This window comes from Agelaius tricolor, unplaced genomic scaffold (genome assembly GCF_023055355.1).
Source record: "Agelaius tricolor isolate 1412-34295 unplaced genomic scaffold, bAgeTri1.0.p SCAF_7, whole genome shotgun sequence".
In the NCBI taxonomy this organism is placed as follows: Eukaryota; Metazoa; Chordata; class Aves; order Passeriformes; family Icteridae; genus Agelaius; species Agelaius tricolor.
In genome coordinates this window covers 37,951,483-37,977,938 of record NW_027269267.1, presented here as the reverse complement: position 1 = coordinate 37,977,938, position 26,456 = coordinate 37,951,483, and the positions used below count along the sequence as shown (strand labels likewise).

Sequence of the window (26,456 nt, the reverse complement as noted above, 5' to 3'; positions counted from 1 at the left end):
AGGCCACTGAAATCAACTTTTTTTATGAATAAATGTGAGGAATTACAGTAGTTTTCCTCAAATGGACAGGCATCTTCCAATAGGATTGTGTTCTTTTGCCCATTTGGTGGAATCAAGTCAGTGTAAGACTGTAAGTTCTTCCTCAGAGAGTGCCCTACCAGCTACTGGCACACACTCCCAATGCCAGCAGGAATTCCCTGGGTCTGGCTTTATAACTACCTGCCTCTCTTCTCAAGCCCATAATGCAGAGGGAGAGGGCTGAGATGGCTGCCTGCACCATGAGGAATGGAGAGAGACTTCTGCTGTGTGAGGGGCACTGTACCAACTGCTCATCCAAACTGTGCTGTCTGTGCCCTATCCAGAGGCACAAATGGAACAAGAACCTTTTGCAGCATCCGGCAACCCTATGGAAAGTGGAGGAGATCTCAGGGTATTCCTTGGAAGATGAGAGTGCTGAGGAAATCGCACAAATTAAGAATTAATTTCAGACAGTTGCTACTGAGATTTAACCATGGTCCCTATGCCAACCCTTGATGGTCCTGACTGGCCTCACCTGTGGTCCCAGCCAGGCCTTCTTGGCGCAAGAGCCCCACAGCAGCTCTGTCCTGTGCACCTAGACCTTCCCTGAGCTATCCTGCAGATACAATCATTCCTAGTCCTGTCCCCTGAATGGCCCCAAGCCAATGTTGAATGAAACCTCTTCTCCAGACCCGATTCTGGCCCAATTTCCTGCTCTAGCCTCTGACTGGTATTCCTTGATGGACCTTGGTCTCAATCAATACCTCAATTTGCCTTGGTTCTGAGCAGTGCTCAGAACTTGCTCAGTCACCAGCCCAGGACTCCTCAGGTGCTAAGGACTGCACCCCACAAGCACCATCATGGCTTGCGCTGGGGTCACCCTCAGTGCCCAAATAGACAGAGCAGTAAACCCTGGAAGAATTAATCCCATCTTTCTCCTTTCTGCAGCTCTGCTCCCACAATCAGAGCTGTTTATTGGTATTTTGTCTGGCAAAGTGGGGAGACGTCATCTTGATTTGATGTCTGGGAGAGTGTTGCAATTTGATACTTTTCTCCCTGCTGTAAACATTGAGAGTCTCTGCTGCTCCCTAATTCCCTGCTGACTGTGGAAACTGCTGAAGCGTGACTGGAGTGTGCTGAACATGTCCTGGAACTCCTCCTGTGTGGAGGAGAAGCATGACATGATATAACTCATCCATGAGACTGAAGGGAAAAGAGGGGGCTCTTAGGAAGAGAGCACACCACAAGGGAGGAAATGTCATGATTACCACTTAAGCTTACATGACATTCCCAGACTTGTAGTTTTATTGACTTATTAAAAACCTACAGTCGGCATTTTCAGCAGTTTAACTCATCTGCTTATTCTGCTGAACTATTTTTGGAGAATTTCCTTTGTTGTTTAACTCACATTAGCTTTTAAATGCATTCATTCATTTCTGTTCCAATTCTGCCTCTTTAGTCATGTAATTATTTCCATGTTTTTATGCCAAATACCTAGTTTGTGTAAGTTCGGTCTTGGTCTTACACTGGTTCTAGATGTTGATGACAGTACTTCAGTAGCCTACTTTTCTTAATGTTTTCATTGCTTCTTTACCTTAAGTTGTGGCCAGATTTGCCAAAAGCCTTTATATACATGTATATATTTGGTAAAAGAAAAAAAAAACAACTTGGCTAAACCTAACTTCCCAAAATCAAATGCTTTAAAGTAAACAAGGAATTATTTTAACACTTGAGTGTGTAAGAGAAAATCTAGGTAATTAATTGACTTTTTAAGATGCAGGCTTTTTTTCACTATAGACTGAACTTATACTTTTTCTGCTTTAGGAGCCAGGCACTCCAATTCTTCACCTTATACATATACATATGGAAATTTTCTTCAGAGGTGCTATTTGGAGCCCCTTAACAGAGAAAAATCCAATTGCCCTGAGAAGATACGTTTCTTCTGAACTGTCTGTACTGCTAGAAATAGGTATAATTTGAACCAGGTTGTGTTTTCTCTGTTTTGAACATTCACCTAAACCTATGCCCTGACCTTTAATCTCTCCATGAAATCACAAATCCTTGGTGTCAGACTGAAAAGCAAACCTGTGGTTGCCTGTAAAGCAGCCATCTCATTATTCAGGTGCCATTTTTTGCAAGAAGACTATTTAAAAACAAAAGCAGTTTCAGGGCACAAAGAGCTATTGTGCTTTAAAGTGCCTCATATCCAGGCTTTACTGCACTGGAATGATTCCCCTCCCTACTAATTCCCAAGAAATGATGCTTCTACTAAGGTAGGGACATCAATTTAAAAAAACCTCTGGGTAACAAACTCTGGGATGTCAATTATTGTTCTCAGGTAATCTGGCATACATTTGTAGACTTTTGGTTGAGGCTTCTGGCAAAACTTCCTCTGCTGCACTGTCTGTGGGATCTGAATCCAATCTTCCTTCTCTTCATCTAAAGGAAGAAAAAGGTGAATGTGTCTTCTGCCAAGGTCACTGTTACCATCTCCCCTTCTTTTGCTGCATGCTTCAGAGGAAACAGGAGTGGGGTGGAGGAGGTGGTCTTGGTCTGTTAATACAGGGTTCCCCCTCAGTTCCCATGAGTCACCCATACGTGGAAAAAGCATTTTTTGGACTTTGATGTACCTTTTCACTGACAATGGTACAGCTCAACTTGAGTGCAAACCTATAGTGTCCTTAGCTTACAGTCCACACAGAACAGCTTTAAATAGAGGTCACCTTTCTCTCTTCTCTTCGCTTTTCAGCCCTCATCCATTATTTACTCAATTCTTTCTCTCTTGGATCAATATCTTCAGGCTAAAAACTTAAACTGTGAAAGTTCAGCTGTTTTTCATCCATCTGTGTTCCTGTTCTCCTTGAAAAGCTGTGTTGTGACTAAAATCCTGCTTAGAAAATATGTCTAAATGATCAAATTAACCAGAAATAGCAGTTCTGTTTCATTGTTTATATTTAGGTTAATTAAGTGAGATAACATAGATGGGCATTCAGTTAGAAGAAAGGCTCAGGCACAAGTGACATACTTTCAAGAAGAAACTCTTGAAGTCATATAGGTTTTCTTTTTATTTTGGCTTCCCAAATGTCCATACTACCAATGTGGGGAAAAAAAAAATTCCCTCAATATTTCTTTTCCTCTTTCTGACATGTTATATTTAGGACTGTTACATTACTTGCATTGCTGCTAGCCCTGAGACTGATATCTTGCTTTTGTTGGTAAGTACTTTTGTCCTGTCAGTCAACCACAGCCAAGTCAAGTCAATGGTCAGCCTTGCTAAGCTGTGGGAGCACGGGGTGATCAGCAGTTATTTCCTGTTCAGGGATGGATGCTTGGGAGCAAAACAGAAGCAGCACTATTCATGTGTTGCTGAATTGGAGCTGTATATTTATGTGAAACCTACATATTTATATGAATTCTGCAAGGCCAGCTTTCCTAGGGAGAGGTTAAACTGCTGCAGATATCAGTTTGGTTCTCTGAATTGCCCAGTGGTTATCTCTGAACTTAAAGAAGACACTTATTTTGATGTTTAACTATTTATGTTTAGTGACTTCAGATCAAAGATCTTGTACTTGTGGGATGCACTGAGACACAAGACTTCCTATGGCATTTCATAACACTAAACACACTGAGGGATGCAGATCAATATTCATCAGTAAGCACCATAGAATTTATCACTGATATTCATCTTGCCTGAAAGAAATTGAAATGCTCTGCCAGAAAGAACTGTCTCAGAAATGAAAACTAGAGAAGAAAAATTTCTGTGAAAAGCTGTGGTTTTTAAAACTTCATAATCTGATTAGGAAGTGCATTTCTAAGATGATACTGGAAAATTTATTTTTTTCAATTCTATGCTTTTGACATATTTTTAACATAGTAGCTGAGTTAAAACTTGTGGAATGGAAAGTAAACCTAGAGAGGAAGAGAAAGCAGCAACTGAAGAGAATGTCTGCGTTGCATTTTTTATTTGTAAGGAGACAAGCTGGGCTTTTGTTTACAGTGAAGGAATGGAGACAAGGACATCTACTTTCTTTACTGCTCCACACTTCCTTTTTGAGTCAGTAATCCAGTCTTTGATGTGGGATGAGTCAGACATCAACAGCAGATTTTACATTTTCTTAGTCTCCTTCTGGGTGCGTTACAATGTTATGATTAGCTGAGAGCTTAAGTTCTTTTCCAAATTATAACAGCATGGTTTTCCTTCCTCTTCCAAACACATACTAGATCCCACTGTGGGGTGGTTCTAAAAGTGAGCTCAAGAGGCAGTAAAACCAACTCATCAAGAAAAATCACAGATCTGACCACTCACCTTTGGGAACAGGTTCACAAGGGGGGTGTTAAATGTGCCGCTGCATGGCAACAGGTGAGTTTAGAATCTCCCATCTGCAGGCAAGGAAATGACTGTAAAAACTTCTCCCTTAAATAGTTCTAAGTTCTAGAAAAATGTCATTAAATCTGCTTTTCAGGAAAAACTTAAGAGCTACTTAATGTGTCAGTATTTTGGGGATCAAGTTAATCTACAGACAATAGATTGAGAGAGTGGAGTGACTAGAATGACTGGAATTCTAGGTAGACTGATCAGAAAAAAACTACCAAGTTACTTGAACAACTTGATAATAGAAATTGGTTTAGTTCAGATTTATTTTTCAGAAAAGAGTGATTTTTTTTTTTTGCTACTTTAATTTTAGAAATAGCAACGAGACAAACAGTAGAATAATGAACTGCTGCAGTGAAATTTTGCCATAAATCAGGGGAATCTGAATGATTAAAAAAACTAAATTGAAAAATACTTCATTTTTTTAATGACCCTAACTGGTAACATTCTTCCTCAAACCTAGTTCACACCTTAATTTCAGGAGTTTCAGTTCAAATTCATCTCCTTCTTCTATATGGTTAGTTTTATATAATTGAGAATTGTTGATTATAAATCTCCTACAGAAAAAATGAAAAAAAAATCAAAGAATAATGGGTAAACTGTTTCAAAGGACAGTAATTTATATAGGACATTTGGGTATCTGACTCATAGGAAGGAAACTAGAACTAATAAGAAGAAAATTCAGAGAATGAAGAATTTGCTTACTTTTACACAGACTGATTTATGGAACTTTGGCCTTATTTTAATTTTGTATTGATTACTAAGCCTTTGCATAGGTTAATGATAAAGGTTAAAACTCTTTCAATAGTGAAAAGGATTGAAAAGATGGATTTCTTCATTTAAAACAGGCATTATTGGCAATGCTGATTCCAGCACCCTAGAGCCTTGAAGTTATAATGAACATGTCTTATAATGAACATGGATTTAAAAACTATGGCCCAAGAAAGCAATAGGAATAGATCTAATGAAGGTTACTGTGGGGTCTCTCTACTTCAGACATAGTTATATTTGGTCTCTGTCTGGAAAATAAACCCAAGTATTTTAGGCATCTAAGACTTGCTATTTTAGCAATATAGTTTTAACATATATGTTATTTATGCTAAAACTGACCTACAAGTTAAAAAAGTACATGTTAGCTATTTCAACAAATGATGTCTTCACTTTTTTATTCTTAAGAATGTGAAACAAATGGAAATGTTTTGGTCTATGACACCATTTGTTTGTGTTACATTAACTCATAAAAGCTTTGTTTTCTCAATGGAAATACTGAGTTCATTAATGTATAATGTGAAACAAATGCCACTGTCAACTTTGAAAGAAAACTTTCAAGTACTGGACTAGAGACTTAATGTCTGCTGCTCTTTTAGTTAAAATTACTTGCCAGACTCATGGTAAGATCATTGGTTACACTCTATTTCTTGTATATACAGGTTTCATAAAATATGAGCAGTTAAACATGATATGTTGGATTCATTTCCTAATATATTGTTAACTATGCAGAATTTTCTTAGCTAATACCATTAGGCAGGTTTCTTAATTGGTTTCTAACAGTAACAGTAACACTATTTCTTTGTTTGTATGTGGGATTACTTGCATCTTGATATTCCCTCTACAGTTAAAATTGCTATTTATGTTGGTTTGTGTATTATTACAATGATTGTTAGGATTTAAAAATTTAAAAAAGGAGGACTTTAGATAAAATTATTTCCTCCAAATAAATATTACAGAAAATTTCTTGAGTATTTATGCAGTTTGGTTGGTTTCTAAGTGAGCACAATCTCTCTGTTCCACATCATTTTGTGGCCTACAGCTCAGGTTCAGCTTTTTTGGTACTCAGAGTTCTCCTTGGGATGTTGATACAGGTTGCATGGGCTACTTAGGAGCAGCAGAGAAAACTCAACAATGACTGCTTTTCACTGAAATAAATGACTGGCTAATTGCAGAGGTGAGACCTACAAAGACATTGAAAATTTGCTGCTAGGTTTTATATTACATTATAAAACCTTCCTATGATACTAATCAAGACTCCAAATTTAAGTGATTTCATTGTCTATGTCTACATTGTCAAGTAGCTTGGCTTGTGAGTTGTCTCCTGGTTTCACCTCTGTTTACCCACATTGCATAGACGTTTGTTCACTTGATGCCTCAGGTTTTAGCTTTTATGTTTTTCACATTCTGTACTGCTTTAGTGTGTAGTTCTGAGCTTCATTTTAGGGGATAGTAAGCTCTCTTCACAGAGTAGGTAGACAAAATAATTCCTTCTCTCTCTGTGGACCAAGGACAAATGATCCAGATCTCAGCCCAAGAGCATAAACAACAGTGGACTGAAGAGAGAAAAACAAGAAAATGGGGCTTCATGAGCTGGAGGTGTAATTGGACAAGAACTTCAATATGCTAATGGACCAGAACTTACAGAAGTGTGAGACCCCATGACCAGTCATCTATTTGGTGACCATTTTTTGGTTTGTCTTGAGTGTAGCCCTGGCTGGGCTCTTGTGCTGCCCAAGGTGGATCCGTTGAGGCCTCCTAATAAATACCTACTTTATTCTTTAGCTCTGTCTACTCTCTATTCCAGGTCAGCCTTCACAAGGTATCACTCCATGGCTGAGCATTAAGAAAAATTATCTTGGTCACTCCAAAGTAAACTTCAAGTTCTGTGGAGAATTCATTCCAAGGACTGCTTCCAAAAGGCAGCACAAACCAGACGGCTGAAGGCTTGGGTTTCTCTGCCCTGTAGAGTCCCTCAACAGCAGGCTTTTTATTTTTATACACTTTCCCTTGCCTGGATATCATATCCCAGAGTTTGTAATGTGTTCCTTCAGTTTCATGTTATAAAAACACCACCTGGTGGGTTGCAGCAGAGCCCTCATATTTATTTCGGACACTTTGAACTAAAACAAACAAACAAAATGATAACTGGATCCCTGAGCCTGAGAGATCACTGTGTGTGGCTTAAAAGACATGCAAGGCATTGTACCATGTAGAGGAGGTTTGTTTAGCAGTTTCTTCTAGGTATTGCTGTCCCTGAGCACAGCAGGCATGAGCCACTCAACACACTTTGCCTGAATGATCTCCTTCTGGGACACATATTTAACTATGTAAATGTAGCTGCAATGACGCTTTCTGTGCTTTAACAGGAAACACTTTCATGAAGTACTGGCTTCTCATGAATGTTTGCACATATCAGATATTGGCTACTTTCATGGCACTATGCAACCCTTGATCCTGCCCTTCAACACCAGGTGCTGAAACCAAAATTGATTAAAGGCAAGGGTTTAGGCATAAAAGTGAAAATCTACTACTACAGGTGAAAGAATACAAACTTGATCAATATTTCACGTTTTTTCTATTATTTATTATTTATTTTCCTACCTAAAATTTCTAAAATGTAATCTATTTGCCACAGCTACATGATTCAATATTTAGTTTTAGTTTTCCATCAAAGATTTAAAGATTGATGGTAGGGGATATATTGGGAAACACTCCCTGATCACTCAGTGTTGAACCTGTTATGTAACTAAGTCTAGGGTTTGTCTGTTCAAATTCAGACCAAATATGTACATCTGAGTATTCCACCATCATCTGCTGCATTTCCTTACTTCTCTGTGTTCACTGTAATGCAAGCTGCTGTAACTTTGATTCAGTGGTCTACCTAGAAGGGTCAAAAGTCACTGGAGATGCTCGAAGATGTCCAGGAATCCTTAAAGAGTTTTATAAGAATCAGGCTACTTTTGGGCAAGCAGCTGTATGCCAAATGGGATACCTCTCTTTCCTATACCTAAGATGCCTGTAGGTAGCTGTTTAACCAAATGAACCCAAGGTGTAAATGCAGACTCTACAGATACCAAGAACAAGTGGAATTATTTGCCCCTTACAAATCTTACAGACTTCTAAAGCTCATCACTTCAGCATCAACATAATGTTACTTTATGCTGCATTCGGGGTGGCGCTCACGCTTATTTAACATTTCTGACACAAACTGAACTGTTTAAACAACACAGCAAACAGATGAAATTTTGCTCTGCCAAAGTATGAACTTGTGTTCTGATGCTGTAATATTAATCACAATGTTTGTGGAAATTCTTTTGTTGATTATTTTTTCTAAACCAGAGCAGGACAATATTTTAAATTGCAGCTATTTACACAGTTTCAGAGCTGATGCTGGGGACACTTGCAATACTTGTCAGCTTTGTTTTATGTAGACTTACGCAAACATGGTATTTGGATTTTAATTCCCAAGCTATTTATCTTCTCCTCTGCTGAAATTATAAATTCATCAGAAAAAAAAATTCCCCCTGAATCTCAGATGAGACCTCTTTACTTGAGAAGCTTAAATGCCTTTTCTGTAACAAAATTCCAGCTTCAGACATGTGAGGAGATTAAAACCAGACAAGTTTGCTTTATTTCTGGTCTGTTCTGCTAAAAGTGATTGGATATCTCTCATTGCAAGTATGCTGTAAACCAAGAAAGTTAAATTCATTTACAGAGAAGGATCACTTCTTTTACAAATTATGATATTTGAAAGGTGGCATATATGTTTAAATCCTGATTCATAATGGACAACAGAACCTATTAATTTAAATAAAAAAGATAGCCTAGGTCTAGGAATTAAACCTATAATTTTACTTATTAGAGCTAAAAAAACCCCAACAACATAGCACAGATCTGTTCAAATAGGCTATTTTAAAGGAGTGTTTTTCTTTTCAGTGATTTTTTTCACCAGATGATATCTATACATATTTTTTGGACTTCTTATTTCAATAAAGTCAAAGTGCGGCATAGACTTATGGGGCTGAATAGGTGACAGGTTTGCTGTATAATTAAACTACTGTTCTAACAGTGTATTCATTTAAGATCAGAGATTATACATAATGATTTATGGCATTTTGATGGATCAAAGGAAAACATATAGACAGGTTTGAACTTTTTTTTCTAACACTGCTTTCATTGGAACTTCCAAAGTCTGCAGTTTTCATTTGAGGCTGGAAAGAAAAAAATAAATTCCCATCAAAAGAAATCCCTATTTTTGAAATACTGTAAATTAAATTTTCACTAGAAATTACACCTGACTGTTATTGATTATTATCTAGTCACATTGTCTTCAGATTCAAAACATATTCAGTGGAAGCTGGTTATTTCTTCAACTGCAGGATAGAAGAATATTTTTCATCTTTATATGATTTAGCTTTTATAATTTATGTCCTGCATAAGGCCCAATCTTTCACTACTCTGATAGTGTATCTGTTAATCTTGGAAAAATCTACTTTGTTCTACCTATAGCACTTCCTGAACTGCTTTGCTGTGTAGGTGAGAGTTGAATTTTTCACTTACTGAAATTAGTCTTTTTAAATATGAGGAGACCTCACTAAAACTCTGAAAAAATTATGAAAACTTTTTTGGTTTTGTTCTACTTAAAAACCTTCCCCGAAGAAAACTCCTTGATATACCTTGATAGTGATGATCCACCCAAAATACTTTCAGTGAAGCATTGGTTGACTGATGTTTTTCTACACAGGTTACTGAAAGTACATGATGAGGAAAAATTGTATTCCCTCCTTCTCAACATCTGTTCTGTCACTCTTCCTTCTTGTATGTCCACTTGCTTTGTGGACATACAGCTAATTTTCACAAATTCCAAGCAAGAGAATGGGATTGATAAATCCACAAAAATATCAGGGTACACTGCTTAGTACAGCAGCAAAGAAGATTAATTCATTCTAGCAGGTTTTTTTCAGAAAGCATCCAGTAGGTTTTTTCAGACAGCATGTTTGACTTTAGCTGACTCTTCCCTTAATGCTTTTTTTCAAGGCTGCAGAAGGATATTTGAGTACATAGAGCAGAAGTTCACAAAAAGCAGCTTTCAAGCTGCTTTTAGAGAAAAGAATACTTCTAATGCAAGCACAAAAAAAAATTGTTCTTTTTAAGAATGACTGTCCTCTGCAGCTTCTGCTAAACCAGCTTAACAAAGATAACACCATGACTAAAATATTTATACTTTGTTATAGTTACTTTGAATAATAAAAAAAATTTAAAAAAAAAGATTCACAAGTTTATTCATCTTTCCTAATGATACAGAAAAGAAAGAAGCACCTAAACCATGAATACGGATGCAGAAACTCAGACTGTAAAATCAATATATCAGCTCAGTAGAGCTGAGCTTCTTTCTAATGCTGCTGTTCCAGCAGTAGAGTTTACCTTCTGAATTATATATGTATTGACCTAATTACATAAATATTGACTTTGCTTTATATGAAGCTTTTTTCAGTCTCGGTGTAATTACAATGTCAATATTTGTTGTATGTAATAACACTGAATTTAGACTTGTTAATTTTGATTGATAGTGGCATGCCACAAGTTATTGTATGGGATAAGGCAGTTAGTCTACAAGCATGCATAACAGATACAAGCAGCTGACAATGTTACCAAATTTCAGTGTGTCTCTAAGACCTTCTGTTTCCCATGTTTAATCAGGCAGAGGAAGTATAACAGGTGATTACATCCTTGTTCCATAAGAGTAAGAGTACTGTTTTGAGGTGGAGAAATAGTTACCCTGGTAAAAAAAAAAAAAAAAGTAAAAATATTCAGCTGGAAACTCAGTAAAAGGGTTCCTGTTTAAAGTTAGCTTTAGAACTTTTCTTTACAATATTGTAAAGTCTATTTAAATTGTGCCAAAATTGAGGTTTTATATAACAACACCTATATTTTTCTGCATAACTTTTCTGCATAACTTTTCTGCATAACATGAGTTATACTTTATTTTGCAATAATATTTGGACCCAGACACAAGAAATTTCACATTAAATTATTTCCTTTTTCTTCAAATCCAAGAAAGATGTGAGCAGTGAACTTTTAGGTACTACTGGGACTTGCAAAACTGTTCACTTCAGTCTGTAAATGTTTGTTGAGATATATTTCTACAAGAACAACTTTGTTCAGAGTTGGCAGACCTCAGAAATGCTTTCAATGATGAATAGGCCTATAGTATAGTGCTTATTTCTAGATGCAATTATAAAGCATTTGAATTTGGCAGGAACATGAGAATTAGAAACCAAACTGTGACAGTCTGTGCGCTGAGGATATTTAAATTTTTTCTTGCTATAATATGTTTCCAGTAGTGGCAAGGCATGCATCATACTGTATTTTCTTATTTGTCTCAGCAGGGATGCCAGACAAGATGAACCTCAGTGACGTAAAGCAAATCCATCAAACCAACGATGGCAGCACTTTAGACTCAACTGGAGCAGGATGTACAGCAATGGCCGATTATATGACATTTATGCTGATTAGTTTGGTAATACCGTTTCTCAGTCTTTGGTAACTGCTTATTTCTGGCTTGATATATGTATCTCATTGTCATCTATTTATCCCTACTCACAAGCCTGGAATAAGGGATCTGGTGAATATAGCAATATTTATGGTATCTTGTATAAGATCAGCCAGTCATCTTAGCCCTGAATATTAACAAAGAGTTTTGTGTAATATTTTACCTGTGGGTTGTTTTTTTTTTTAAACACCTGTATAGTCATAAAAAGCCATGTTTTCTTTTTTAATATTTTATGTTGAAAATAAGTTGTCTATGATGATCTTTCTCTTAAAAGCAATTTGTAAAAAAAGAGTATTACCAAGTTTGAAACGGTCTCTGGAGATCATCTAGACCAACCCTGTGCTCATAGTAGACTCACTTCTTGCAAGTTTCCTAAGACCAAGTTCAGTTGACATTGGAATGTCTCCAAGGAGGGAAACTTTACTGACTCCCTGGGCTGACTGTACTAGTGCTTCAACACTCCTAGCAGATATTTTTTAGCTACTGTATTTCAGTTTGTGCCTCTTGCCCATTTTGCCCACTGAGTCCTGTCACGGCACCAAGGACAAGAGTTTGGCTCCATCTTCTTTTCTCCCTTTATCAGGTATTCATACATTTTCAAAAGATCCTACTCTGCATCTTTTCCAGGCCAAACAGACCCAGCTATCTCAGCCACTTTTTGCACAAGTTTTGTTCCCATACCTTAAAAATCTTCATGCCCTTTGCAGGAATCCATCCACTGTGTCCATGTCTCTCTTGTCATTGTCCTTGAGAGCTCAGACGTGAACATAACATTGTAGATGTGTCTCCCTAGTGGAGAAGAGAGGGGAAGGATCACCTTCTTTAACCTGCTGATATTTTCCTGATTCAGCCCAGAAGGTAGTTGGTTCTCTTTGCTGCAAGGGCACAGTGTGAGCTCTTTTTCAGTTTGGTGTCCCTTAGGACCACAAGGTCCTTCTGTGCAAAACTGCTTTTCAACCAGCAGGCATCAACCTGTATAGGTGTATGGAGTTATTCCTCTCCAGGGGGAGGATTTAGCATTTCCCTTGAACTTTCTGAGATTTCTATCAAGCCAATTCTTCCATCTGTCCAGGTCCCTCTGAATTCAGAATTATTTTTTATGATTCAGAAAAACCTATATGTTAGATACTATATATGTATAGCTGATTTTACCTAAGGGTAACAACAAGGTTAAGATTCAGTGTTGGATTAAGGTATCTTAACATATATGTCAACATACAGATATTTACGTATGTGCTTTTCAAGCTGTAACTGTAGTCCTTGGATTCAATTGCTAAAATACCAATGAGTGCCTGTTGTGCTGCCCAAAAAAACCCCATCTGGTGTCCACTACTGTTCTGAATGGCCTCAGGTCTTTCTCTGGGCAAGTGATCACAGCCCTCTGTCAACAGAGTCAGTGAAGCCCTGTGCATCTTTCAGCTCATACAAACACCCGAAAAAGCAACTCAGTTGCCCGAAAAGAAATGACTGATGCCACCTAAGATGTCTTGGAGTATCCAAGACATCCTCAGGGGACTGGCATATATGATGCAGGACTTCTGAGATTTTCCAGAGGCTTCCTTAAATGGGAGCCATGGGGAGTGGCAGCTGGCAGCTAAGTGGGACATCCTTAACTCAGATCTAGACATTCACATGTGGGCCCATGAATCACACACCAAACCTCCACCAACATTACTGGTAGCTTAGATATCTGGCTAAAGTGGTGACACGGGAATGCAAACTTGAATCACAACAATCCCAGCTCAAGTTCCTATGCTTCATAAAAAGAGGCAAGCAAAAGTGTGCTGCAGTACTAATGGTACATTATGTATTACTGTTATAAAATTTGATTGTTCTGCCATGACTAATTCTTGTTTCATTTTAACTAGGAAACATTTAAAAATATTTCGTAGTTATTTCTCCTGTAGAGTATTTTGCAAGAGGAAAAAAAACACCTGTTCATATTGTATGTATTCATATGATAACTAGAACTCTTTCTAGACAAAAAATGTTACTCTTATATGAGACTAATATAAAGAAACATACATAAATATTTTTATTCCCAAACATATATTTTAGTCATTAACACACAAAGTACAACATACAGTATAATAAAGAGGTAAACTGATATAAAAGTTAGGAAAGCAAGTGAACATTTCTATGAACAATTCCATTCCCAAATAAATATCATTATTAGGCATGTGTGCCAGTGTGTACATTTTGTTGACCTCTTTTTACCTTTGCACATTTTGCAAATCAATCTTTCAAATTCACTTGTCTTTTGTACTTGAAATTATGACGTGTATTTCAGAGAAAGAAAATGAGAATTCATTCTTTTCCTTTGTAATGGCAATTCACACTTAGCAATCAGTCCAGTTCGGCAACTTTTTTCTGAACAGTGGGCAGTATCGGTCACTTCAGTGAAAATGGAATAAGGCTTTGAAAAGGAGACACAGAAATGCAGAAAAGAAATCCACAATTACTCATTACTCAGAATTTTATTTACTTCCTGAAGCAGTTTGTTTCCATTCCTAACTTTTGTGTTTTTTTCAAGACCTTACAAAGACAGATAGTCCAGGAATAGTAGTTTTTTCTATAGAATCTGGGAAACACAAGCCTCATTTTCAAATACTGATAGTAATAAGTCCTAAGACCTCCTCAGGTATATGTGAATTACTAGTCTGTAATACTCCTTTCTTTTGGTTTTCTTGGCCTATTCCCATTATCTTCAACACTGTAACTACACAGAATAACTTCTAAGATTCCTTTTGGAGTGGAAAATTAGGTTTCCTTCCCAGACACAAATGAACAAACTAGTAGCAATATGAATAATAGTGTCAGGTCTGGAGATTTCTCACTCACTACTCTGCCACGAGACCTCATTCACCCTCCTGTTCCATCCATCTCTAGGCATCACTGCACACTCCACATCATTGCTCAGAGTCATACATCTGCCAGGCTGCATCAGGATTTTTTCATTAAATCTACAATGCTACGAAGAAATATTCTAGTTTCTTAAAGAACTATTGTATAATCATCAAAACAAGTCAGAGCAAAGAGAAGGGAGGCAAGGCTCTTTGACAATCTGTCCCAAGGCCACTTTGCTATGGAGGTACCATTGCATGAAAATGTGGAAACCTGCAGAACTTTGTATAATTCCACATTTGGAAGGCAGGGGGGAAAAAAAAGACCAAAATGTCCGATGTTGCTGTGCTATGCTAAAACAATGGAAAGAGGAATAGCACTGAACAGAAACATGAAGAATGCTTTAGAGAAGCCAAGATGAGAAATAGTAAAAAAAAAAAAAAGTTAAGCTGGAGATTGTGGTAATGGAGTATAAAAACACTTCCATCCACATAAAATGATGGACTGATCACAGTATGTATGTGAGTCAATCTGGGTCAATTGCCTGGGCATGCAGAAGCTCTTCCCAGCATGAGGTCACAGGCTGCACAGGGCTGCCTCTGAGCTCCTCAGATGCCCTCAGAAATGACATTTAACTCATGTTTCCTCTGTTTTCTTTCATTTGTTTGTATTGGGACATTTTTAACAGTCGGAATTTTCTCTGTATTTCCCAGAACAGTTAAGCTTTTGGCTTTATTTTGCCTTCTTTTAAATAATCTTTTCATGCATTATAACTCTTATGGTCTAAAACCAGAATACTTTACTCAAAGTGCTATTTCTCAGACAGACACTCACTCAAAGACTGATCATACTAAAATTGCAATATTAGAGTTGTGTACCTGGCCTTGGTACATTTTTTTTTTTTTAATAGCAACCATAAAACAAGAGAACCTCGTAAGAAATAGTTTCTTGGAAATTTTCTTGGAATTTTCTTTCTTACTTACTTATTGTAAGTAAGTCTGGTTACTTACAATAAAATTCCAGGAAAGGAATAATTCTAAAAAAATACAACACCTCAGAAATCCATAATATTTTTATTTGATAAAATTAAGATATTTCTCTTCTACCCTGAGATTAAGAGAGGTCCTACATGTAGCACACCCATTTTTTAGGGAACCCTGCTGCCTCCCTGGGTACAGCCCTCAGATCATTGTCTGTTACTGGATTTCCAGGAAGCCCAAGGTCAATCAAAAAGACTGAGGTGCCATAGTGTGCCTGGAGAAGTGCAAGGGAGCTGGTGACAGGTCTGGAGTGTCTGAGGGAGCTGGGGTTGTTTAGCCTAGAGGAAATGAGGCTCAGAGGAGACCTTATCACACTACAAATACCAGAGAAGAGGTTGTACAAAGGTGGGGGTCCGCCTCTCCTCCCAGGAAACCAGCGACAGAATGAGGGGACACAGCCTCAAGCTGTGCCAAGGAAGGTTTAGATTGTATATCAGGAGGAACTTCTTCATAGAAGGGGTTGCTACACATTGGAATGGACTGCCCAGTGAGGTGGGTGGAATCACTGTCCCCAGAGATTTTTAAAGGACATGTAGATGTGACACTTAAGGACATGGTTTAGTGGTAGACTTGGCAGTGCTGGGTTAATGGTTGCACTAAAGTATCTCAAGGTTCTTTTCCAGGCTAAATGATTCTACAGTTCTTGACTTTCAATTTCTATTTTCTGTAGATGTACCTGTGTTTTTAAATGTACTTGTATCTCCTGGGGAAAAGGTACTGACTGGAGTACTTATTCTCATAACTAATGTCCTAGCACTTTAAATAAACATTTCAAGGTGACAACTTTCCTGTGTGTAGATGGTGAAAGAGAAAAAGAAGCACCTGTTTCCTTAGAAAGCAAATATCATGGTTCCTTTCATGAATAATAAAAGATGATGCATAATTACAGCTATGTAAAAGGTTACCTTTTTATTTCTTTCTGTAGGTAGATATGCATATAACTCCTTTACTACTCTGTACCTGTATATTTATATTTATATTGTTAAAATAATATTCTTGTTGAGATTATAACAGAGTTTAGATTAAGCTATTGAAGATTTCAGATTAACCTTATTATTTCCTTATTAGGGTTATTATTATAACCTTATCATCTTCTCAGGATAATAAATTAAAATATGTAGTTGAAGCTATCTCTATTTATTTTCTTTTATATTCACTTCTGCTCTGAAATAATTGTGTAAGCATTAATATTATTTAGAAAATGGTGTGCTTTTCTATGTGCTCTGAGTCACAACTGATTATGACAGAAATTAAAATAAAAGTTATTTCTAAGTATGTTACACTAAAAAAGCTAGTGACTCTAGAAAAATCCAGATTTTCTTTTGAAATTCTCAGCAAAATTAATTAAGTTTTAACTCTTAATTCTTTCTTCCTGGTCATACATGAACAAATTTTGGGAGCAAATATTTGCATTTCAGGCAGTTAGAAACTTAGTCTATTTATTTTGCTACATTTTAATGTGAAATGCTGCAGACAGTATAGCTGGTACCCCATGAGGCTCTTTTCCAGTTCACATTGAGGAGGAAGCTCATGCTGAGCTTGTGTGGCTGGGAGGACTCGGTCGATGCCGTCTCATCACCCCTCACAGTGCAGAGGGCTGTGCTCAGATCACCTGCTGTGCATGCCTAATTTAGGTGTCACAGCGAAGTCTCTCCAGGTTTGTCAGGCAGTCCAAATCAATTGTTAGTCTCTTGAATGTAAGTCACACGGAGGTCTTTCTCTGTGGCAGTTTCTGATTTTCCTGCTCCTCTCAATGTCACTCTCTTTCCCATTTGAGCTGGTACAAGAGTTTACAGGATCACGCAGTGAAACTGGCTGGGGTATTTCTGACTCAAAGGATCTCCTTGATCCAGTTCACCTTGCATCTTCAGAGACAATGCTGCTGGTACAATGGATGGTGTGGCCACAGGGCTCCTGGAATTTTAGCCACATATTTATACCAGGTGGACACAACATTAGGGACAAAAAACCACTTAAGTAACATTTAAAAATACTGCAAAGTTGTTTTCATAACTGTGTTATGTGTGAGGATTCATACTTCAGTTTCTAAAGCAGGATAGGGCCATTAAAAAAAATCATAGTAAAGTCTGATTTTATTCATGCCACACTTGAAAGTGTATAGCAGATCTCTTTTGCTCATGGGCAAAAATGTTACTGCTCAATACATATATCAGCGTGGCTTAGCATGAGTCATTTCTCTTTTTTGTATCTGTCTTTAGGGGATTGGAATTGTATAGAATGTGCTTTCCTGTTTACTTTCAGTTCATCTTATTTATAAGTATAGCTAACACCTTTGTGATGGCTGTTAAAAATATTTTTCATGTCTGTTTACATCCCTGCTTTTTGGTAGACGGAGGTGTTTGTGAAACCCATGTATTTCACCCTCTGTATTACAAAAAACCAAACAAACACAGTTTATCAAGTAAAAAAAAAAAAAAAAAAAAAAAAAAAGAATGCCAGGCCTTCAGAAAGGTAAAAAGCAACATCATCCTAAAGTATAAAGGTTGCTTGTCATGTATATCTTTAGCAAGTTATAAAAAATATGTTATTTTTAGTTTCAGAACAATGCCGGACTGGAAATTATTTCATGGGCCAGCTCCTTCTTTTAGACATTTGCAATGCTACTGAGTTCCATGGATATAACTGTAAACATACTTTGTATTGTCTACATGCAAAATTGAATTGATACACTTAATGTGATAAGATTGTTTTCAGAAAAGCATCACAAAATTACAGGTAATAGCAATTTGTATTTCTCTGCTCTCTCCTGGTTATATGTACACTATAACAAATAAAAAATTAATTTAGAAAATAAAGATTTATATTGTGAATCCTTACCTCTGTGACTCTTTGGAAAAAGTGTGAATTATGTAACCTGGTGATAAATTTCAGCATTTCAGTAATTTAAATATATGGGAAAGAGGAAATTACACAGTTTTTATCTTTTTTTATAACTTTATAGTCAGCCTTCCACTCTTTATATGGGTCTTAAAACTGGCAATTTCAGACTGCAGAAGAGGGGGTATGTTGGGGGGGCAGCATCTGGGGCCCTTCGAAGGGAGGAATATTACATTGATGCTTTATTCTTTCTCACTTCAGGACTGATTTTGTCATTATGTTTGCTAACATGCTTTTATACCTTTCCTCTTTCTTCATTCATCTGTTTCTCCAGATTACATCTGAATCTAATATATATGGTGCCATTTGCATTTGTTAGATGCTACCTCTTGGTTCTCTTTGTTGCCCTTAAAACCAGTTTTTTCCTGCTCCAGAGCTACATTTCTTCAAAGACCACAGGTCTTTTGTTTATAGCTATGGGGTCTTCAGTAGCAACCCTGTTCCCTCTCTTTAGCATCCCATGTCTGTGCTTCCTCTACACCATAATCTGTGTCTGCAGTTTTCTGCTCTTGCACTAAGCCTCTATTGCTCTGTGTTACAACATTCTCTTAGAGTCATAAATATCTCATTCTGCATGGAATAACTGCTTGTTACTGCTATCTATATAAAACTGTTGTTTACTCATGCAAAGATAAATGAAAGTAAACCAAATTTCCCATATTCATCAGGTCAGTCACAGATGAAGTGAGCAAAACAAAGCTGCAGACAAGTAAAGAAGCATTCAGACAGCCAGTCTGAGGAGTGCCAGTCTGGAGGGATTGACAACTCCATACAAAGCCATAAGGGCCACTTTAGCCATGGCAATGCCATATTCCAAGGCTACACATTTCTACCAGGATGGTCTGAGACACCTGCCTCAGCATGGCCAGATGAACTGAGTCCTCTGGATCAAGGGTCATCTTGAAAGTGTGATTCCTCTCATCCTGAGAAAGGAATCTAGGATCACATATGTCTCTTCTGATAAAAAAGGGATTAGTTTAGGGATGTCTAAGAATTAATATGTGAATTTACAAGAGAAAAAAATTACTTTTATTGTGAGATTCAATCCAGTTAAGTCCTTCAATCTCTTCCTTCTAGAACGAAAACTTCTTAAGTGTTACCTCCCTTCATTACCTGGACAGGGAATTTGAATATTTACTCTAGCAGGACTGGTCCTTTGCATTCCCTGATACTCAAGCACCATCTGGATCTGCTGTATCGCCTTCTACCGCAGCATGAGCCTAAAACTGTTTAAAACTTTCATTTCTTTTTAAAGTAAGAAAGCCAGGGAAAGGTACTCTCCGTACATTTCTGGAAAACTACTTGAATTTCAAATCATATTTGAGAGTTTATAAACCCACAAATGTACTTGCTTATCTAAGCAATGATCAGTTCTGTTTCAAATGTAGATATGTAATAACAAAGAAAATAAACCATTCTGTGCCACAGGCAAGTGAAATTTGCTTGTGTCTAATAAGATTTTATCTTCAGCTTTATCTTAATGTAATGAAAAATTTTGAAGTCAAATTTACTGATTGACAATAAATTTACTGATTAATCAACAAAATCATAGCCAAAAACTGAACCAAACCAAACCCAAAACCAAACCAAACCAACAACAACAACAACAAAAATCCTCCAATGTGACGCTATTCCAATACTTAGAAATCTGTGATGGACGTCCTGAAAAGTCTCATTCCTGTTCCCTAAGTGGTTTCTGCATTTTAGGTGCAATTGTTCCCAGATAAAATCCTGACATGGTCCAGAGAGAAGACAGTAAGATTTCATACTCTCTGTGAACAAATTCACTGTCTCTGAGTCCTGATGGTGGAGAAGCTTTTTTGTTATTGCCTCTAAAAGCTATTGTTGTCCCCCAGAATGTATCATGTCTGCCTGCTCCTAAGTTGCCACAGCTTGCAGCCTAGCAATTTGCAGAAACACATTAGGGTCTAAATTGCTGTGGCACAGACACTCATATCATTGCTGAAAACACAGAGATCTCCAGGATAGAAGAACCAGTAATTTCTCTGGAACTAGTGGAAGCTCTCTTTTAATGGGAATCAGAGTCCTGAGCATTGAAACTCTAGCCAAGCACTGCATTCACCTGAAATTTAAAAAAGTAAAATTGTGTGATATATATACACTTGCCTCTATATGCAAACAAGCAGATAATGATCAGCAGCACAATCTTTTTTTTTTTTTTTTTTTATTTAACAAATGGTCTCTTTCCTTTAAGTCATAAACTGATTTTGGAAGAGAATTCTTCTGTTTTAGAAACAAAAGCAACTTACAACTGATTGAACACTCAGGAAAAAAGATGATAAAAATATTTACCTCTGCATTTTCATGTCTACAGCAATAGCACACTTCATAGCTATTTCAGTCAGGAGCCCATGTACCAATCTTTAACAAAAAAAAGCATTGCTTATCATGCATCAGTGCATGAAAACATCTGGTTTCAAAGGCCATAATTTGACTCTGAAAAAGATCCAATGTTGTCAATATCCATTGCTCTTATTTTCCCCAGTAAAACTTAAACAACAGTGGGCAAAAGTAGTAATTAACATGGAAAACAATGTTACCCTAAATGTTTTTTAAATCCCTGCACAAATATGAATTCTATCTGTTCTCTGGAAAAACAGATGAAAGCACAGATGTATAACCACTAACTGGTACATGTATACTTCATCCCCACAACTGCATAAGCATTTTGTTTTCTCTCTCACATTGTACCCTATTGCTCTTTTTGCATGCTAATTTTATCTACTACATTCTATATAATTGTCAATTTTAGCACTTTTTTCTATTCCAACTGGAGAATTGCAGAGACGTCCATTTTTTTGTAGGTTTGTTCATGGCCTACTGAAGGGGTATCCCAATGTTGTTAGGCTTGGAGAGTCTACTTCAAAAATTAATGCTTAGAAAATTACTATGATGAGTAAAGAATTACTATCATGACATCAGGTACAGGATGCTACTGCTGGTATGCAAAATTCAGCCTTTGCTTCCATACTGATACTTTATTTAACATCAATTTCTAATTTTAATTGACTTCAGGTGAGAAATTAGAAGAATCATCTAAATTCAGAGAACTGAACTTATTAATCAAATCTCCTGATGAGGCAAATTGGAAAAACATTAAAATCCCAAACCTAAACATCATATTTTTCATATAGACCTGGATATGCTTAGGGAAGTGATTATATTATTTGGATTGCCTCAGCTAGAGGGGAGCTACATGTCATGGATCAGAGGTACTTCCCAGTCACAACAGTTCACACTTGCTTTCCAACTCCATGATCCAGCACCCAACTTACAATTTCTGATTCTCCTACAATGACTGTCAGAGGATATTTATTGCTCAAAGCTGTTTAGAAGACCCATTGTTAAATAGGTATCAAACTGTTGAGAATAAGCCAAGTAACATTGTGGAATTTCAAATAGTTCAGACACTATTCAGTCTCAGAAGGAAAATAGCATCTTTTCATCCATTGCTAAGTGGCTAGATAGGTTACACTCTCCATATAGCCACCATACATATTTTTGCAGGAATTAATGTTTGGCATTTCTGTTTCCATACACTGTCTTCTTCATCACAGTGATCTTTTCCACTTTCACTCTACTTTCATTTATTAAGGTGATACCAAATATCTTATCAGAGACCCTAGCCTCCATCCTATCAGAGACCCTAGAAAAGAAGGACAAATTTAATTCTGTGATATGCCAGCCTTTTTCAGGGAATGTTGTCACAGGAGCCAAGGAACTGATAAGGTGATTAAGAGCTATTTCAGTTTTAGTACATTTAAGCAAATAAGGAGCACCACCATTTGCTTTATTTGATAGCTTTTAGCTGGACTACATTGAAGAACACTGCATATTTAGGCACTCTGTGACTAGCACCCTATCTAATTGGCAGTTTCAGCAATGAGGCTGAGGTTTGAACAAGCAGCAGCTAACTACACCAACCTCTCTCACTGATTCTTTCAGAAAGGAGCTGAAGAAAAGTCTTTGACAGGGTAATGTCAGGAAGCCTGCAGTGCTGCTGTGGATTTTTGTTCAGTGTCTAGATAAAAGCTGTTGGATTCCTGCACTGTTGCTATGATCCAAACAGAAGAGATGCCCCCGCACAAATTAAGGCGCAAACAAGAACACATGCCAAAGTCAACTGTACAAATTCTATTTAACAGTAAATGCGAGATAGACACATAGAAAGAAATAGGAAGGTGTTGTATTGCACTAAATAGTTATTTAGTTGTTTGCACTGGGTGTTGAAAAAAACGTTATTAGGTCACATGGTTTCTCCCTCACATAACCCCCTGGTTTCTGTATGCCCTGGTGGTCTGTCCCACGGGTGGTCCCTCCCCTTGCCCCGCCCCAGTGTTATCCCATTGGCTGCTGTCCTCTTTCCCCGCCCCCATCACCTGGACATAAAACCCTATGGCAGGTGTGGTTTGGTCTCTTTGCCACCTGTGTGGTCGCTGCTGCCAGAATGTCCTGTCTCAAGCTAATAAACTGGACACTCATCTCCACGTGGCAAAGAGCACTTCTCGTCTTTTACCTTCCATCTGTGCAATTCCGTGTGGGCTTTAGTCCTGAGCAATCCGGGTCTGGAATTATATTAGCCCAGAGACCCACGGATTAATTGCAGGAAGGGGGTGGGAGGGAGGGTAAGTAAATATATCACCACCGCAAGTGGCATTCTGCTGATCCCTGAGTCATTCTTCTGTAAGTATCGTGTTTATCCAGTCCAGACCCTGGGTATCCATGGGGTGAAGATCCCATTCCCATAACTAGAGATGGCATGTGCATAAGCACTTTCCTCCTTTTCCAACAGCTTGCCACAGTGGGAATTTTTTATCTCGATGCTAACCAAACCTTTAACTCCATTAAGCCTGGAATTAACTCTTTCCTGCTGTGCATTTTGTGTTTATTTCAAGTTCCATTGTGGTGGCTTCTATTACGGGGACAGTGTTTTAAGACATGCAATGCATTCTTTAAGTCCTCACAACTGTCAGTGTGACACATTTCAGAAAAAATGGTTTCTAGAAAAGACCCATAAAGCTGTCAAATGCTAAGGCAAAATTAAATTTTCATTTCATGAAGGTGAGTAATTATCATTTCTCAAACATTGCTAGATGGTTCAAACAAAACGTTCTTGAGGATTTTTGATCTATGGCACATTGTATTGAAATGGCTTTGCAGCAAAGCCCAACACTGGCTTTTCACCAAATTATATCTTTGCTATATGATTTATGTGCATGAAGACTCTCTCAGATTGTGAGGTTAAATACAAACTTAGCTCTGCCCTTTATTTCTCTTCCCTTCAGGCTGTATCTCATTTTTTCAAAAAGCTTCAAAACAGTGAGTCTCTGAATGGAATAGAATTTCTCAAATTCAAATATCCCTTTTAACGCTGCCCTACCCTTTATGACACAGTAAGTACATTGTGAGATCTTATATACCCTTTTTCATAAAAAGACTCAAATTGAAAAAGAAATTCCATAGCACAGTGTAAGCAATAGCTAGTTTCTTTTGCTGACAACCTCAAGTAGATAAAAATTCCTGTAAGACTCCCTCTTATCACCTCTAAGAGAAGAAGCTATCTTCAATCCTTGATGCCATACAGGCTCATGGCCCAAGTTTAGACAATGAAAAGAGTCATGTATGAAATTACTCCAGTCCAGCATCCAGGAGGCCACAAAGAATGTTATAGCAATTTTTTTTCCACAGACTGAAAATTATTGTACCCATAACTTGCAATGTGTTCAATGAAATCCTATTAATTTCAAGATGTATGAAGTTACTGAAGTGTTGTGTGTGGGGTCTGGGATTTTACTGAAGTGATTAAGGCTTTAAACACAAGTATGTAGCACTTGGTGGTTCCTCCCATGAAAAGACTGAAGTTATTTATTGTTTGTGGTATAGATTATATTTAATCCTTAACACTGTGCATTTAGTCATACTCAGGATTTGTACAATACCTCCTGATCTGTTTTATATTTCATGTTTTAATTAAAACTGAAAGCATGCTAAAGTTTCTCTCTACCTCTGAATGTCAATTTACATTTATGTTGGGGCATTTTGAATGAGTGAACATTTTAGAATATCAGAATATTTCCCTACTTCCAACTATAACTAAAAGGTTTTTGAGAAATAAAAGTAAGTTTTAAGAAACTTTATCCTCTACTTCCTTTGAAAATAACTTAGAATAACAGGATCAGTGTGAAAGGTTTCTGGCTCCCAAGTCTAGAACCCACTAGATTATACACACTAATTCTTTCTAGCTACCATTAAACTGGATTTCCTCCAATGCACAAGGTGCAGCCCAACTCACACAGCCAGTCTAAAACCAGGGAGTAGTAGCTTAGCTAATACTGAAGTTAAGAAGACTTAATTTTGAGTTATGCAATGAATAAAAAAATTGAGTTCTTGAAGAAAGACTTTGAGAAATCAATTCTAAAAGGAAAATTCATATTTCTTTTCCACCAAAGATCAAAATTTCAGTGATTTGGACTGGTTTTTGTCTTGCTTAAAGGAAGCATACTATTCGCAGAAAACTACCTTAATAAAACTTGCATTTTTAAATCTTTGAATGAATACCTTGTTAAAGACCTTGCTGGGAATGTAAAATAAATTGAATTTGTTGGAGAAGATATAGGAGTCATCTCACCTAAGTTCATTCTTCCAAAAATAAAGCATTCGGTCCAAACTTGTCCAAACATTCTCTTATTCATCTGTGAAACATTTGTAGTACTTGTCATTTTAATACCACCTTATATGACAGGAAGAATGAACTGCCCCCTGGAGATGCACATCTTCTTCAACCCTCTCTAAAAAGAACTTTTATGACTAAATTACATAAGGTACTGAAGTGTTTGGATGGTAAATAACAAGACTTATCCCTACCTCAGGTGTCCAGCAGGAATGAGAGAAGTAACGCTGCCTTAATGACCACAAGGAATATATTATAATAAATATAATTATTAAAACTGTTTTAGAAAGGTTATTATTAATATTATATGCAAGGAAATTAAATTAATGATAAATGTAAAGGTTAAAAATTTTGCTGCCTTTCCAAAGACTAAAGAAAAAACATCAATGTAACTGCATCTATGAACACAGTTTTCTTCCAATCTGTTGATTACAGCCAGCCAACTCTGCAGCTATATCAGCCCACATCAGAAATGACCTGGGAATAGGACTTTGGATTAGTTATATTCATGAGGCCATGATTGGAACAGGAAAATAAAAAATATTCAGAAACCTGGCTTTCTAGCTTCCAACAATTAGCTTTGCTACAAACCCAGTTTGACAGGAGCACACATAAATTCTGTTTTCTGCTACTAACTGTAAACTTCAAAAAACCCAAAGACATTTCCAATGGATATTAATGGACAAAGTCTGGATCTAAAAGGAAAGGTTGGTGCATTTTAGATCTTTGCTAATGAAATTAATGAACAAAGCCATAATGTGTAATGGATTAAATATTACATTAGCAGTCCATTTCCAAAGGATTGATGAGGTTCTTTCTTGTTTCAGACACTATTTACCACTGACAAGTAGGACTGGCTAAGAACCTGAAGATCTGAACATGTCTCATTTTGTTTTCTAAAATGTAATATAAAAAGCACAAAATCCACCACAACAAACAAAACCAAAACAGAAATAATAAAAGGTTTTTGCTTGTAAAGTTCTGCTTGAAGCAAGACTACAAAGTGAGGCTGCCCCAGGATATGATTCAGTATCGGGGATGCTTTATACAAAGGCTAATGAGCCTGTACTGAAAACACTATTTGCCAGTGGCAAAACTAACAGTAATTCTATATTACTGCTAATTTGCTGGCTATTTTTCTTCATTCAATAGCTGATAAATTCCAATAGTGTTGCTTCTAGGGAAATATCAATTGCTATCAAAATGGCATGTAGAATTGTCAAAACTCTAAGTGCTTTTGTGACAGGATTATTAATATTTGCAATTCAT

The 26,456-nt window shown here is 37.1% G+C and overlaps 1 protein-coding gene across 3 annotated transcripts in view; it reads left to right on the top strand.

The window, feature by feature from the left end:
* Positions 1-18,435, top strand: part of GPC5 (glypican 5) — a 602,268-nt gene extending 583,833 nt beyond the window's left edge. Inside the window, exon 8 of one of the 3 annotated variants that reach the window (XM_071430982.1) lies at positions 11,548-18,435. In XM_071430982.1, the coding sequence (XP_071287083.1) occupies positions 11,548-11,708 (161 nt within the window). In that variant the 3' untranslated portion in view covers positions 11,709-18,435. The remainder of the gene's footprint in view (positions 1-11,547) is intronic. The other 2 variants (XM_071430983.1, XM_071430986.1) reach the window with 2 other exon arrangements.
* Positions 18,436-26,456: the final 8,021 nt, after the last annotated feature.